Source organism: Bactrocera tryoni, chromosome 3 (assembly GCF_016617805.1).
Source record: "Bactrocera tryoni isolate S06 chromosome 3, CSIRO_BtryS06_freeze2, whole genome shotgun sequence".
In the NCBI taxonomy this organism is placed as follows: Eukaryota; Metazoa; Arthropoda; class Insecta; order Diptera; family Tephritidae; genus Bactrocera; species Bactrocera tryoni.
The window spans coordinates 27,161,938-27,177,447 of record NC_052501.1 but is presented as its reverse complement, the minus strand read 5'-3'; the positions used below and the strand labels follow the sequence as shown (position 1 = coordinate 27,177,447).

At 37.9% G+C, this 15,510-nt stretch overlaps 1 protein-coding gene across 5 annotated transcripts in view; it reads right to left on the bottom strand.

Annotated features, from left to right (window-relative positions):
- Positions 1-15,510, bottom strand: part of LOC120771313 (G protein alpha o subunit) — a 104,117-nt gene that overhangs the window by 63,922 nt on the left and 24,685 nt on the right. The window contains exons 1-2 of one of the 5 annotated variants that reach the window (XM_040099248.1): positions 12,169-12,318; positions 8,009-8,626 (exon numbers count right to left, since the gene is read on the bottom strand). The exons of 3 other annotated variants lie outside the window; for them this stretch is intronic. In XM_040099248.1, coding sequence (XP_039955182.1) covers positions 8,009-8,126 — 118 coding nt within the window. In that variant the 5' untranslated portion in view covers positions 8,127-8,626; positions 12,169-12,318. Of the gene's footprint in view, positions 1-8,008; positions 8,644-12,168; positions 12,319-15,510 lie in introns of those variants that run through there. One more of the 5 variants, XM_040099249.1, reaches the window with a different exon arrangement.

Genomic DNA, 15,510 nt, shown 5'->3' with positions numbered 1-15,510 from the left:
GCCTTGGACATTAATCCGTACCAAATTTCGTGAGGATATCTCGTAAAATAAAAAAGTTTTCCATACAAGGACTTGCTTCTGATCGATCAGTTTGTATGGCAGCCATGCGCTATAATAATCCGATCTGAACCTTATATTCGGAGCTTGTAGCCTAGCCTTAAGCAATAATCTGTGCAGAGTTTCATAAAGATATCTCATAAAATAAAAAAGATTTCCATACAAGGACTTGATTCTTATCGATCAGTTTGTATGGCAGCCATTTGCTATAGTAGTCCGATCTTAATAATATGTTGAGATATTGCAGCGTTGCCTTGAAGAATATGCTATGTCAAATTTCGAGACGATATCTCGTAAAATAAAGAAGTTTTCCATACAAGGATTTTATTCTGATCGCTCAATTTGTATGGCAGCCATACGCTGTAGTAGTCCGATCTGAACAATATATTCGGAGCTTGTAGCCAGGTCTTGAACAATAATCTGTGTCAAATTTTGTGACGATATCCCGTAAAATAAAGAAGTTCTTCATACAAGGAATTGATCTGATCGATCAGTTTGTATGACAGCTAAATACTGTAGTGGTCCGATAATGGCGGTTCGGACAAATGAGTAGCTTATTGCAGAGAGAAGAACGAATACAAGATTTTAGAACGGTATCTCAAAAAACTCTGATCATTATCTATTTGATTATTGTATGGCGTCTGCGACGTTTCCTTTTGGGTGTTGCAAACTTCGTGGCAAACTTAATATACTCCGTTAAGTGCAATAAGCAAATAAACTCTCCGATTTAATTTCATAATTTCTGGCGATGAAAAGCATTGCACCAAGTTTTTTCTACAACAATGCAAATTATAATTTACAGAGTTCAAATTTAATGCAAGTAAAAATATTAGCTTATATAAGCTTCACGTAGCAGTGGCGATCAAAGTTCTTTCGGAATGCTTTTCTTTATAAACAAAACGTCTGCACACTGTGCACTGGCTAACTGACGGCTTGGCAGGGCCCGCTGTCCATTGTTGGCTGTCTAATTTCAGCAAATTACAGTTCGAAGCATTAATGCAACTTTTAAGCGAATTGTTTTGATTGTCCGTACGTGGAAAATGCGAAAATTTGCATAATCTGTTGCTGTAAATTAAGTGCGAAAATGCATTTTTCTTAATATGCAATTAACCTGGATTACGAAATGCACTTGCTTGCAAGTATATGTGTACATATACGTACATATATGTATATATACATTTTATGTTGTTATTTTAAAGGGCAGAAGCTTGTCGCTCTTACTCAGATTTATTAAGTTAAATAAATGTGTAAGTGTTCGCTAAGGCAATATCATATTCAGACCGTAGAGCACAAACTCTTTGGTATCTTTTTCAATAACCTTTTTTTGGCAGATCACGCGTGAGTCGTGTCAAGCTGCCATGTTATATTTGTTCGGTATTGTTTGGCCTTGCATCATGGAAAGACTTACGTCTGAACAACGTTTACAAATCGTTCAACTTTATTACGAAAGTTTATGTTCCGTAAAGAATGCGTTTCACGCCCTTCGCTCAACTTATGGTCAACCTAATCGGACCACTGAGCATACTATTCCCAACACCATCAACCATTTTGAGACCGAAAATTCATTATTGGATAATATTCGAACGAATAGACCACGTCCAGCACGCAGTGAAGAAAATATTGGGTAGTCGAAAAAGACTTTCGTATTTTATCAATAGATGTCATTGCAGTCGTATATCTCCAGTGCTACCAATCACATTGTCTCATACAATATAGTGTTGGAAAGGTGAGATTTTAAGCTTCATTTAACAAAAAAAAGTTAAATTCGGGGAAGTTGAAAAAAGTTACAGCTGTTCAAAAATTAATGAAAATAATGAAGAAATTTGCTCTATTTGAAATTTTTTTTTATCAAAAAGGGAAGAATGCCAAGCAAGCCACCAATGAAATTTGTGAAGTTTACGGAGACGATGCTGTATCAGTTCGTGTAGCACAACAATGGTTTGCACGCTTTCGTTCTGGAACTTTCGATGTGAAGGATGCACTTCGCTCTGGTCGATCTATCGTTGAAAAAGTCGATGAAATTATGGAAAAGATTGACCAGGACCGTCGCATAAGCAGCCATGATATCGCTAAGGAACTTAACATTCATCATCAAACGGTTTTGAACCATTTAAAAAAGGCTGGCTACAAAAAGAAGCTCGGTGTTAGGGTAACACATGAATTATCTGTGAAAAATTTAATGGACCGAACTAACATCTGCGATTATTTGCTGAAACGAAATGAAATGAAACCATTTCTGAAGCGAATGGTAACAGGAGACGAAAAGTGGATTAAATACGACAATAACGCGCGAAAAAGATCATGATCCAAGCGTGATGAAGCTCAACAAATGGTCACAAAGTCAGGATTGACGCCTCGAAAGGTTAAGCTGAGTGTTTGGTGGAAAGGAATCATCCACTATGAGCTGCTTTAGCCTGGTCGAACGATTGATTCTACATTTTACTGTCAACAACTGATGAGAGTGAAGTCAACAACTGATGAGTATAAAGTAAGCAATCGAAAAAAACGGCCAGAACTGATCAACAGAAAGGGCTTCGTCTTCCATCAGGGCAATGCTAGATCACACACATCTTTGATGACTCGGCAAAAACTGGGAGAGTTTGGCTGGGAAGCTTTAATGCATCCACCATATAGCCCTGACTATGCGCCATCGAACTACCATTTCTTTCGGTCAATGCAGAACTCCTTTAATGGAGTAAAGTTGGCTTCAAGAGAAGCCTGTGAAAATTACTGGTCGCAGTTTTTCGCCGAGAAACCAGAAAAGTTTTACACTGATGGAATTATGCCTTTAGCGGAAAAATGGCAAAAAGTGGTCGACCAAAATGGTGCATATTTAGTTCATAAAAGTTCATTATAAAAAAAATGAGTTGAAGTTAGATTAGCAATACGAAAAACTACCCAATATTCGACAGTATAGACCACGTCCAGCACGCCGTGAAGAAAATATATTCGAATTCGGCCTTGGAGCAAAACATTACGTGTGTCATTTGCCAGTTACCAGTCGAAAAGAGATAATCTTCAAGAAAAATAAATGTTCTTTCGAATTGTAAGAAACACTCCCAATTAAATTTGCAGTTTCTGTGTTTTTTTTTCATTAAAGAAGTAGGGAACCTCGAAGTGGATCACCCTTTTATGATTAAAGTTGTAGGTAACAAATTACTATTTCTGTTTTATAAGCTCAATACAGAGGCTATACGCCTCAAAATAGACTACCTTAAATATATGTGCTTGTAGAAATTATTATCATTGTCATTATTATTTCCCACAACAACAAAGCACTTAATTATTAATGTGCGTAAATTTAATAAATATGAAATTTGTTTTTCTATTTGCTTTTAGTTTTTTTGTTTTTGCTTTTGTTTCAACGCTTCGACGCTACGCACCCACGCAACAATGGCAAATATTCAATTTGTCTTCGTATTTATAATTAATTACATCACACTCGTACTTATGCTTGTCGGCCGCATGAATATTCAAGCATGCAATCAAATTTACAAAGCAACTTTTCAACGAAAACCGGAAGTTGAGCAAAAAACACGAAAACAAATTGAAATAAATAAAATTCACGCGTAAATAAATAAATTCCTTATCCATTGCCTGCCTGCAAGTGATATATGTGTGTGTGTATTTATTTGCATAATTACAAAATGACGTGTTGTTGTTTATGCCGAATGACTCATGACCTCTTTTAATGGTAGGCGTGCGCTTGTATGCAAAACTCCTCCATATAGACAATGGCACTTCAACTTTCATGCGCAGATTAATTTGTGTGGGTTTTTCTATATGTGTGTGTGTGTGAAGTTGTGTATTTGTGTGTGGTTTGCATATTGATACTAAACTTTCAAGCTTTATTAACTACTATTTAAGGCATAATTAATCGAAAATCGCTCATCATGCACTTATGAAGCGAGCGGTGCACCTGGGCGTATGAGTAATATTTGTACTAGATGTAAGGCTCGTTTTGGAGTAAGTAATTAAGGGAGTTGGGTTCGCTTGGGTATTTATTATTTGTAAAACTTTATTCGCAGAATAATGTTGATAGAATAACTAATCGAAAAAGCTGAAGGTTGCATATGGTATCTCTGCGTATTACATATGGTTTTAATTAAGCTTTCGCAGAGACAAATTTTTTTTTCACAAAAAAAAAAAACAAAAAAAAAGAAAAAAAAAACAAAAAAAACAAAAAAAAAAACAAATTAAAAACAGCATATTATTAGTTTTTCTGTAGCCAGAATACAAGGAATTTGTCATAAAAATCAAATTTTTTTAAGCTACAAATGATTTATAGAACTATGAAATTAAATGCGAAATGCAAGCTTCAGTAGATTTTAATTATTGATACAGGATTCTGTAAAATTGACTAATAGTCTACTATTAGTTTTTTTTTTAATAATTTTAGCACACATTTCGTATTATTTTTCTCATTCCACTTCTTCAGATAGGTGGCTACCATAATTCACAAATTGTCTCTACAAGCCATTGCATGATTCAAATTGCACCCTATATAAACTTAAAATATGACTAAAAATCAGCACTTCGATTTTGAACTCTATAAATATTAAATTTATCCATTTTTTCATATCATTTAGGCTTTTATAGAAGAGATAAAGGGTGATTCCTTTCGAGTTTTTGTTTTTTGAAGAAAAAACACAGAATCTTCAAATTTAACGAGAAATGTTTATTATAAATCCAAAGAACATCCTCTGGCACATATTTTTTGAAGATTATATCCTTCTAATGTTGGTCGCGGCTACGTCTCAGATGGTCCATCCGTTGAGACTCATTCGGGCATTTCGACTTTTAACAGACGAATGACACGCGTGATGTTTTGCTATGAGGCCTGAATCGAAGCTGGATTGTCCGCGTGGACCTTAGACTTTACATATCTTCAAAGGAAAAAGTCTAACAAGATCACGAGCTTCAATTTTAAGCGTCAAGTAGTTGGTTATCATGGCGGTTACGTTATAACCAGCATAACCAAACCGTTGTTTTTTCTGGATGAATCTTTTGAGATTGCTCTTAGTCCCAAATTGGGCAATTTGGCTTGCTTACATCACAGAAATGGGGCTCATCGTTTAACAAAATGTAGCTTGAAAACTTAGGATATTCTTGGAACATTTTAAGAGTCCATAGAGTGAAGCGATGTCGCTTGGAAAGGTCGAGCGTGTTACAGTTCTAGCACAACCTGTATTTTGTACGTTTTCAATTTGAGTTCTCAACGTAAAAATGCGCCAGTTCGTTCCATACATCAGTCCGGGTTGCTGCGAACGGCGCCACGGATTTCATGTACACTCAGAGCTACGGCTGCTAGTCAGTGATTCGTATTAGACGTCTGAGCCTGACTTTTGATCTATTTTCAACTATTATCTGTTTCATAAGCGCAAGAATTAATCTCTTTCATTCGGTCACTAATTTCATTGGATATCTTGGCCCTCGCAACTTTTGTTTCGGCAAAACCAATGCTCAAAGATTAAAATTGAAATAGAATGCTCTTCGTAGGCCGATGGCTTTCCTTTGAAATCTTTTTAATATAAATTACCAAAGTTGAATTATATTTCGGTGATAAAATAGCAGACACACGGCGCTCAAAAAAAAAAAGAGTTTAAAATTGATAAGACGACACATGATTTAAAATCGGCTTTAATGTTGAAGTTTAGTATGATATTGGCTTCAATTTTATTCGGTGCTCTACAATATTACTGGGATACACGTTTTGGAAATTCTTTAGAGCTTACTTAACTACTGAAAAAAAAGATGATACAGAAGTGAAATCGGCTTCCAATGAAAATAAGGCGGATATATGAGCCAAATGTTCGAGAGAAAAAATCAGCAAAACACATTTTAGGGTTTTTCACGAAATCGATATTGTTCAATAATATGAAATCGGACAGCTTTGCAATCAAAAGCTGACAAAATGAGCTTCATATATCGCGACCTTTAAGAAAACGCATTGATTATTCTAAAGAAAGACTGTGAGACCAATGTTTCACTTCATTCGGCTTCGCAGTAGAATCAAAATGGAACGAAGAAGCGTTGCAAGTTTGGTTCAACGATAATAAATAAAGAAAATGTGGCGGAAAAGTAAGTCCAGTAGAAACATTGCAGAATTCGTGATATGTTACAGGGTTTGAACAAATATGTTGTCAAAATTATAATGTTATGAATGGATGTATGTAATAGAGGAATCCAGAGTTACCAGTTGTTTTTTGTTGAAAACTTCGATGCAATTGAAAATTTTGGTATATGTACTTTCCACTGATCCTGAAAAATTCTCATTAAAACCAGTTTAGGACCAATTTGAAATAAACTCGAATTAAATTATTATGCAACTAAGTACGCATCTTCTGTCGAGTCTGACTTTTCTATCGGAAACTCATCCAACTATTTAGTTTTAGGCTACCATATCACTGTAGCGTCTTTCCAGCCTAGGTGGCTGCCATCAACGCAGACCGCACCGAAATGCAGCCTCCTTTAGAGCCATGTGCATACAATCCGTTAGCCGAGCGGCTATACTGACTTTGAGCTCGTTGACTGTGCGCTCTAAACTAGTCAAGGAGTGCATGATCTAATAAGAAACGGGGCTTCAAGCTTTTTCCACATTAGAATTGTATGGGAGCCCGGTCACTGCGGAATGGCGATAAATTGCAAAGTCTATGAGCTTGCTACGGAAACACAATTTCCTCCGATTGGAAGCGAGCCGGCTGTGAGATGTTCTCTTTCGTTCTGGCGTTAGACCTATGGACATCCAGTGAGCTTGGTTGGTCAATAACCAGAACTTGCGAGTTCCTTCTGGTTCAAAGTGAACGGTAAGAGGTCCACAGAACCACTTGCACTTAGCAAATTCAATCTCGCCGCTATTGTAGGTATTCTGTCTGGGCACTGTTCAATATGTACAGACGCCTTGCGACTAAATATTTTGTCGGACGTTGTTTACCAAAGCTGTATGCAGGAGGCGAGGTGGAATCTTCTTGTCTCCTCAATTGCCCGGGTTCTGCACGACTGAGATTGAAATAATTGGGTAGGCACAACTTTGAAGAACCCAGCGAAGTGGCTAGGGTTGAAATTAACTTTTTTTCTAAATTTTTAGGAAGCTTAAAACGTTTCGTCGGTGTATGAGGTGATGCACTTGAAGAAGTTTTTGGCTAACGCAAAGGACAAATACATATCTGTCAAAGTGAGAACCATCGATTTAGGACCAACCTTAGGACCTATCATAACCTAACCTAAGTATTAATGTTGAGGACAAATATCTGTCCAAGTGAGAACCATCGATTTTGGACCAACACTAGGTCCTATCATAACCTAACCTAAGTACTAATGTTGAGGACAAATATCTGTCCATGTGAAATCCATCGATTTTGAACCAACCCTAGGACCTATCATAACCTAACCTAAGTACGAATCTTGAAATTTGAGCAGACTACTGCTGAAATCGCTTATATGAGACATTTCCAAACAATCCAGTAGCATTTAGATGCTACGCTACAGAAGCAAAATGCTACAAGCTGAGAAAATCTTTCAAAACATGCTTCTGATGTTATTGACAACCCACTCTTCCCAACTTTTAGCAGCAAAAAGGAAACTAAACCAAAAGCAATGCGCATACAAAATTCTTCATATTTTACCAAATTTGAACAAAACAAAAACAGTTTGCTTACAACTTGTCGGCTTAACTACATGACACCCTTTCCTTGTTACTAAATTCTTCATATTTCTAAAACGCACAACCCCAAAGTGGTCGCAGCTCTGTTTTGCCGCTGACATTTTGTTTTGACACGCAATTGCGAGCTAAAATTTATGCAAACCCCAAACAATTCACAAACTATAATATAATTTGGTTACTTATTTGTAGTTCTTTACTCTGCTACTTTACATATTATCCGCTCGTCTTTTTTTTTGTCCCAATCACACTTATTTGTATGGTTGTGTGTTTTTTATGTGACGAACTCACCCAGTAGCAGTAGTTTGATATCTTTGGCTGCCTGTATGCCATCCTCTTTGAGATTCCTTTCAATCAGGCGACTTCTGGCGGCTGCGGCCCTCTCCTCGGCAGACTGTGCGCAGCCCATCGTGCGTATTGCTTCCACGCAAAACGTTTTGAAGGTCGTTTAAATCGGCCGTGAGCGGCCGAAAACACAATACAACAGATATATATATATATACAATGCGTGGGCACGAATTAAATGCAAGCAGATTGCATGCAATTCTCTTTCGACGCCTAAAAGCACACTACACTATTTGTTTATTGCTGATTTGCTTGACTTTATTTGATTAATTTTATGTTTTTATTTTATTTTTCTGCTTTGGACAGTTGCTTTTTTTTGTTTTGGTGAGTTATGGCAGATCTGGGTTTATAGCAAACACTTTTGGGGGTTCAAAACGTTGTCAAGCATCACTCACATGTCGCACTTTGTTGTTGTATTTTAATGCAAATTATTCACTTCGTAATAAACTGCACAAACTGGTTTTATATATTTTTATTTGAAGATTTCCTTTCAAAATTTTTGCTGTCAAACCGTTGCTGACAGCATTTTCGGCACATTTGCTGCGTTACCGTTGTTTTTCAGCGCTAAAATTGTTGACAAATAAACTGAACTGTGAGTTTGAATGTGGAAATAGCCACTGCTGCTACGCCAAGAATGCTGTATGAGTACGCAGGAACATTTCCAGTCGACTCAGGCGCAAGATTGCTACGGTGGGGTATCTTCGAATTTTCGAACTCGAATTCGAAATTAAGGTTGAGAGCGCGCTGGAAGGCACAGTTCAAAGTGTGTGCGTTTTTGGGGATCATATATACATATAAACAAACCTATGCGTGGAGCCACGTTAGAAGAAGAGTAATTTTCGCAAACCCCAAAAATGTTCGCAAAAATTGAGTACAAATATGTTTTTGAGCGTAAACCAAGTGTTTGGAGCTATGTTAACAGCAAACACTGTTAAATTCGCTGGAATGTCGGGCAGAGCAAAATGGTAGGGTCATTTAAGTTTTGGAAGTGTTTTGTTTTTGTTGCTCTGGAGAATTTGAGTATTTCTTTCTTTCATAAAAACAATAATTTTCCCATTACCAAAATAATTAAAACAATAAAAAAATTAGTCATCCTATTTAAAATCCAACCTAACGGTAAACGCAACCTTCATATATGTATAACTCTCCCAAGCATGTGTATGTTTCCAAGCGAAGTCTCCAGCAATGCAACAGCTACCATTGTGAAGCAGCAAAGCAACAAAAAATCAATGGCAATCACATTACTACTCATCTTCCACAGTGCTCCAGCTCAGTCCATTCAGCGTGAAGGTTACTACTCCACACAGGACTGCAGCTCGTACACACACAGGGGTGCTTCAGTGAAGAGAGTAGCGCTGTAAGACTCTTTCGCATACAAGTTGCCATGCAATGGCGTACTACTACTAATTACGGTACATACGAGCGAACAATAAGCGAATAAACGAATAGCAATGTCGGCACTTCGCGTGACTGACAGCAGTCGCAATAGCGCGCACGGCGAGAGAGCCGAAATCACCACTACAGATTTGCATGTAAACACCCAGCATAAAGTGAAGTGGGAACTGCTGATGTGAAGTATGAAAATTAGTGATAATGTTTAGCGAATTATAGGTTAGGAATTCAGTTAGCTTCAGGTACCTTTCGTCAAGTAATTAAAGAAAATAATTTAGTTAAGGTAGTACTAGAAAGATGGAGCCATATGTAGCAGTTCACACAAGTGAGGAAAGTCCTACTTTTGAAGAAAATAATTTGAGCTGCAGAGCTGAATAGAGGAGAAACAATTTTCCATAAGAGTGTACAACTACTGGCATTCACATTGATATGATTGGCCATAACACCGCCGTTAGTTTGCCTTCTCCAAGGTGGAACAAAGACGAGAAGCAAAGGGGTCTGATAGTAAACGAGGGCAAGACGAAATATCTCCTGTCATCAAACAAGCAATCGTCTCACTCGCGACTTGGCTCTCACGACACTGTTGACAGTCATAACTTCGAAGTCGTAGATAATTTCGTCTTGGAACCAGCATTAGTACCAACTAAAACGTCAGCTTCGAAATCTAACGAGGAACCCGTCCCGTCCTGCTATATTGTACAGAGACATGGACGATGACAACATCTGATGAGTCGGCGCTACAAGTTTTAGAGAGAAAGATTCTGGATCTAAGATTTAGGATCCTTTGTGCATTGGCAACAGCGAATATGGCATTCGATGGCATGATGAGCTTTACGAGATATACGATATTGTTCAGCGAATTATGAGACAGCGGGTACACTTTGACGATTCATTAATATGGAGTCATGTGTGGAGTTTGTGGTTTTTAGCCTTAGCTAATACTTGTACTAAGAAAAAAGAGGAGTTTCCCAAAAATAATAATAACACTCTACCTCTCTCGATATGATCATAACTAAGAAAGAGAATTTAAGTTGTTTTTTCTGTACTTTTAACTCTCTGACATGCTTCTGAGCGAATGAAAGAGATGGGTTACGGTCTTCGTTTAACCTTTTTGAAGAACAAAATGTGAACATTTCTTCAGCGAAGTATTAAGAAGTGAGTAATATATTTTTTAATTTTCAAAACTCACTCTATAAGGGCACAGTACTGCTTAGGTTGCGGCGGAAATCCCAATTAAATTCTAAACTCTATACGCTGTGGATGTCTAGGAAAGATTTGTTGGAGGTCAGTTTCTACTAGTTTCGGAAAAAAATATTATATTTCCATACATATGAGAACCGTGCTTTTCATTGTCTCTTTGTAGCAAGGTCTTTAACTTTTAACGCTCTGACATGGTTTTGAGCGAATAAAAGAGATGTATGGGTTTTGGTCTTCGCTTAAATTTGTTTCAGAACAAAATATGAAAATTTCCTCAGCGAAGGATTAGAGAGTGAGTAAAATAATTTTTTAGTTTTTGAAACAATCTATTTAAGCGCACACCTTAGGTCATGGTGCAAACCCCAATTAAATTCTAAACTCTTTATGAGAGATTTGTTGGAGGCCAGTTCATACTAGTTTTCGAAAAAAAAAGTTAATAAGAAAGCTTTCTTATACGATTATATTTCCATACATATGTATGACTGGCTGTCTGTAGATTTTCGATATAAAAATTATTGGTCCTTACTTCTTAAAAATAAAATAGATTATAATTCCCGCGTTCAAGCAATTGGAGATATTATGTTGTTGGGGGAAAAACGTTCACCATGCAAATCTGAAAGCGTAAAAGACAACCAATGAAAACTGACCACTATTCAACACACACAATCGAGTACTACCGGAGTAATGAAGCAATGAACTCAAATACCACTGGGTTTAGAAACATACATATGTGAGTATATTGAAATGAAATTTGCACACTTGTTATGCTTTGCTTTCTTCGAAGTACGCTCCTGCCCGAGCAACTCTGTGGCCAACACACACATTAGAACAAACAAACTTATGGCTCACTCCAGCTAACTGACTGCTTGACTGGTTCACTGTTAAGTGAGTGTCAAAGTTGGAGCGCATTGGAGAACTCAAGGAGTGCGAATGCGTGTGAACACACTGGAGGGTGGTGAGTTGGCGTAGTAGACACGCAATGAGAGTCCAGGGGTTGGTAGAGACGAGCAAGTCAGCTAGCACTACAGCTATGTATGGGCGAGTGTTTGCTGGACATTTGGGCGGTTGGGCGTTCGTTTCGCTTGCGCCGCACAGCATTATGGGCTCCAGCAACAGAAGCACCAGCAGCAGCAGCAGCACAATGACACTGTATAATTTCCACAAATCATGAATCACTCAAACATAACGCGTATAGAGAAATTGTAATGCAAAAAAAAAGGAGTGTTATTTGAGTTTTCACATATACGCTGTTAAAATTTGCTTTTTTTCGTTGATTATTATTATTAATTGCACAAAAAATTTACACAAATATTTTGCTTTAATATTTTTCATATATTTTCATTGATATATGGCAGCACTTCTGTCAGTTTTTCGTTTGAAGAAGATTGAAAGCAGCTGCAAAGGACTTCATGCTCTGGCCACAGCGAGCCCACACACATTTCACATGTCCTGCCGTTTGCCACACAATTGCACGCACATAAAATAACGGTGAAAATTTATTTTTATTTAACGCCAACCTTTTAATTTTCAATGAAATATTTTTTTTTATTTATTTATTTCAAATAGAATTTTTCCACATTGCTACACTTTTTCACAGATTTTTTTCAAACATCGTCATACACGCTTTACACTAAATTGACAGCGAGCGATTGACCGAGAACGAAGTGAAAATTGTATGTTTCGTTAAACGATGGCTGCGACGACAAGCGACGTTGCGGAGCAGCCGAGCAGCGCTGAGTGGTGTAGTGTAGAAATTTATGTGGAGCCGCCCTGTTCGACAGGCACATATGGCATACACAACACATATGCATAAGCATTTGCGTCTGTGTATGTGTGTGTGTGTGTTTGGATACAACACATTACCGACAAGTGGAAAATTCTCTTAACAGGCAGCGTATTGTCTCGCTAGCGGGTTAACAGTGCGTATACGGAACATAGAAAAATACAAATATACACACATATCTGCATGCAAACGGCGCATGAACGAAATGTAGGTAGGCACGAAGACACGAAGGCGTAAAGACGAAGCTGGCTAAGGCAGGCGGGGAAACGCTGGAGAAAAAGTACAAAAACTACAACTACATTTTCACATTTTCCCCATTTACTCAATGGCCATACAAAACTGCATACATATGAGCACACACATACGTACAAAAACACATACTTACAACAAAATATACAAATATATATGTATATACAGACGTGCTTGTATACATTCATGTATTGGCACGTAATCGCATAAACATCCGACCAAAGTGGCGTTTACTTGAAGAGCGCTGAGAAGTACCAGAACAGCAATAAATACGACACACACACCCACACACACTTTAACATATGAATAGTCATAGTAACACATACTCATTCGGTTGCGGCTCATAAACAGCCCCTAGAGCCAGCTATAACAGCTGCCACATTTCGTATTTGCTGATGTGCTACAGTTCGGCTGTGTGGCGGTTTGTCGCTTCGCGCCGCTGTTTGACGCTGGAAAATTGGAAATTCGAAAGCCGAAAGCTCAACGAAGCAAAAGTGCGCTCGTCATGCTCAATTAATTTGGTTTAATTGAAACAAGTTACGCACTTTTGTCCAAGTTAAAGGTTGGCGTATTGAGCCTCCTGATGTTATAGTAAGGACCGTAGTTCGGCATTATGGTAGAACTCTCATGCTAGAGTTCGGTATATACATTTTACTATGTATTATGTTTTAAAAACATTAAAAAATTACTTTTAGTAAAGAAAACCTAGAAAATAAGCTAACCGAACGAAGTTCCAAAGCCTAGTAGTACATGTTGTTGGTGTTAGAACTTCAGACAGCTGTTGCGTTTGAATTGTACGTACTTTGTGCCTTCATATTTTCATATGAATTATGTTTACTACATCAATAAGCCTCGAAAGTTTTCGGGATCCCGAAATGGAAGTTCTTTAATCTCGAAATTTCGAGAGTTAGATGAGTTCGTCCATTTTAACGTTCCCATACCGAAGGCTTTCGGGATCCCGAAAACGACTTTTTTTAATCCCGAAATTGAGTTTTCAAAATCCCGAAATCCTAATTTGCAAATTTTTAATTTCCCAGTTTGTCAATTTTCATGTTTTTATACCGAAAGTTTTCTGGATCTCGAAATTGAATTTTCAAAATCCCGAAATGCTGAGTTTCAAAATTTTTAATTTTTTCATTTTGATTGTGTCGTGTTCAGACAGAAAGTTTAGATACTGGAGAAATGACAATGGTAGTCAATGCGGCTTTCCTTTTCTTCTTCTTTATAGACATCGCTTACTCGTCTATAGCCGAGTTAACAACAGATCGCGATTCACGATATCAAATTCAGCCGGGTTCTTCTCCACCTGATCTCTCCAACATAGTGGAGATGTTCTTCTTCCTCTGGTTCCACCGGCGGCTACTGAATCAAAAATGTTCAAAGCTGGAGTGTTCTCTTCCATCCGGACAACATGACCTAGTCGGCGCAGCCACTGTCTCTTGATTCGCTATACTAAGTATTTCAGAGTCACCGCATATATCGGCGCAGTCGCTGAGGCCGATGGTATCAATATGATCGGTGTACGCCAGCAATAGATTAAAGAAGTCATACGATAGGTAGTCCCTTTGTCTGAAATATTGCGTGGTATTGAACGTCTCGAAGCGGTCCTCCCCGAACCTGACGGAGCTTTTGGTGTTGCTCAACATCTGGGTACTGCATTACGAATGAGGTGGACTCGTCTTAAAACTTCTTTTTAGCATAGATTTTATGCCACCGGCAGACTAATGCTTTATACGTTCGAACGACTCTTCAGTTCGGTGATGAAAAAGTGTCAGAACTTTACCAGCAAACAAACAAGCGGATCCTTTTTAAACTAACACAACCTAATATTTACTTAGAATACTGTTTACCAAACTATAATAACAACAATTTACAACTTCAGTTAAAAATTATTTGAAAATAAACTCTCACAGATCTCTCGAGATATGAGAAAGCTTCTCTGAAATCATTAAAACACTTTGAGTTGGCAACCCGCAATCTGAAGGGTGTTCCATGAGAGCAATTCGCCACGGTGGTGTTGGTAGAAAACAATTGCTGAGCGAAGTAGCTCTCACTACCCAAGTGAGTACACTGATGACAACTCGCGCTGTTGATGCTTTTGGAATTGCGCATGTGCAGTGATAAACACTCCCAGCTGGAATGCTGGATATGCCAGCAGCAGCAGGTTGTGTACCTTACACGCTGGATATACATACATATGTATGTCTGTATGTCTGTACCAACATATGGATAATGCGAGTATGTATGGACCTGAGTGTTTGGAAGTGCGTAAGCACACGCACGAATAGAAGAATAACTCATCAGCAAACGAAGTTTCGGAGATTATGGGACGCAAAGAACATAGTACACAAATATGATTTTCGCTATTTTTACGCATTCACCGATTATTTTATTGCTGATTTTTGTTTATTTATTGTGGTTCTTATTCCATATTCAACTGTTTTATTGAAATAATTTTTTTTTTCGCGGAAATTCAAAACGGTTATGCCTAAGCTCTGCCCATGTGTTTCGTTCGTGATGGAGCCTTAGCATTAGTTGGTCAATTTATCATTTGGTCATCTATCAAAGCAGGAGAGTTCGTGTCTTTCAAACGGGATTATTCGTTGACGTGGGCATACGATAAGGCTGATATGGTATAACTTGAGGGTTGTATTACTTTATTTATTTAATTGCTTAGGTTATACCCGTGCACCATACTCGTATAGCCTGAGGTCATATACTGGGTGTACAAACCCAGTGGTTATTTAAAACGGTGTTCAGGATAGTTGGGTAGCTCTTCTAAGTCTCCTTTCTTCCAACCAGATTATTTTGATTAAAATTTCAGAAG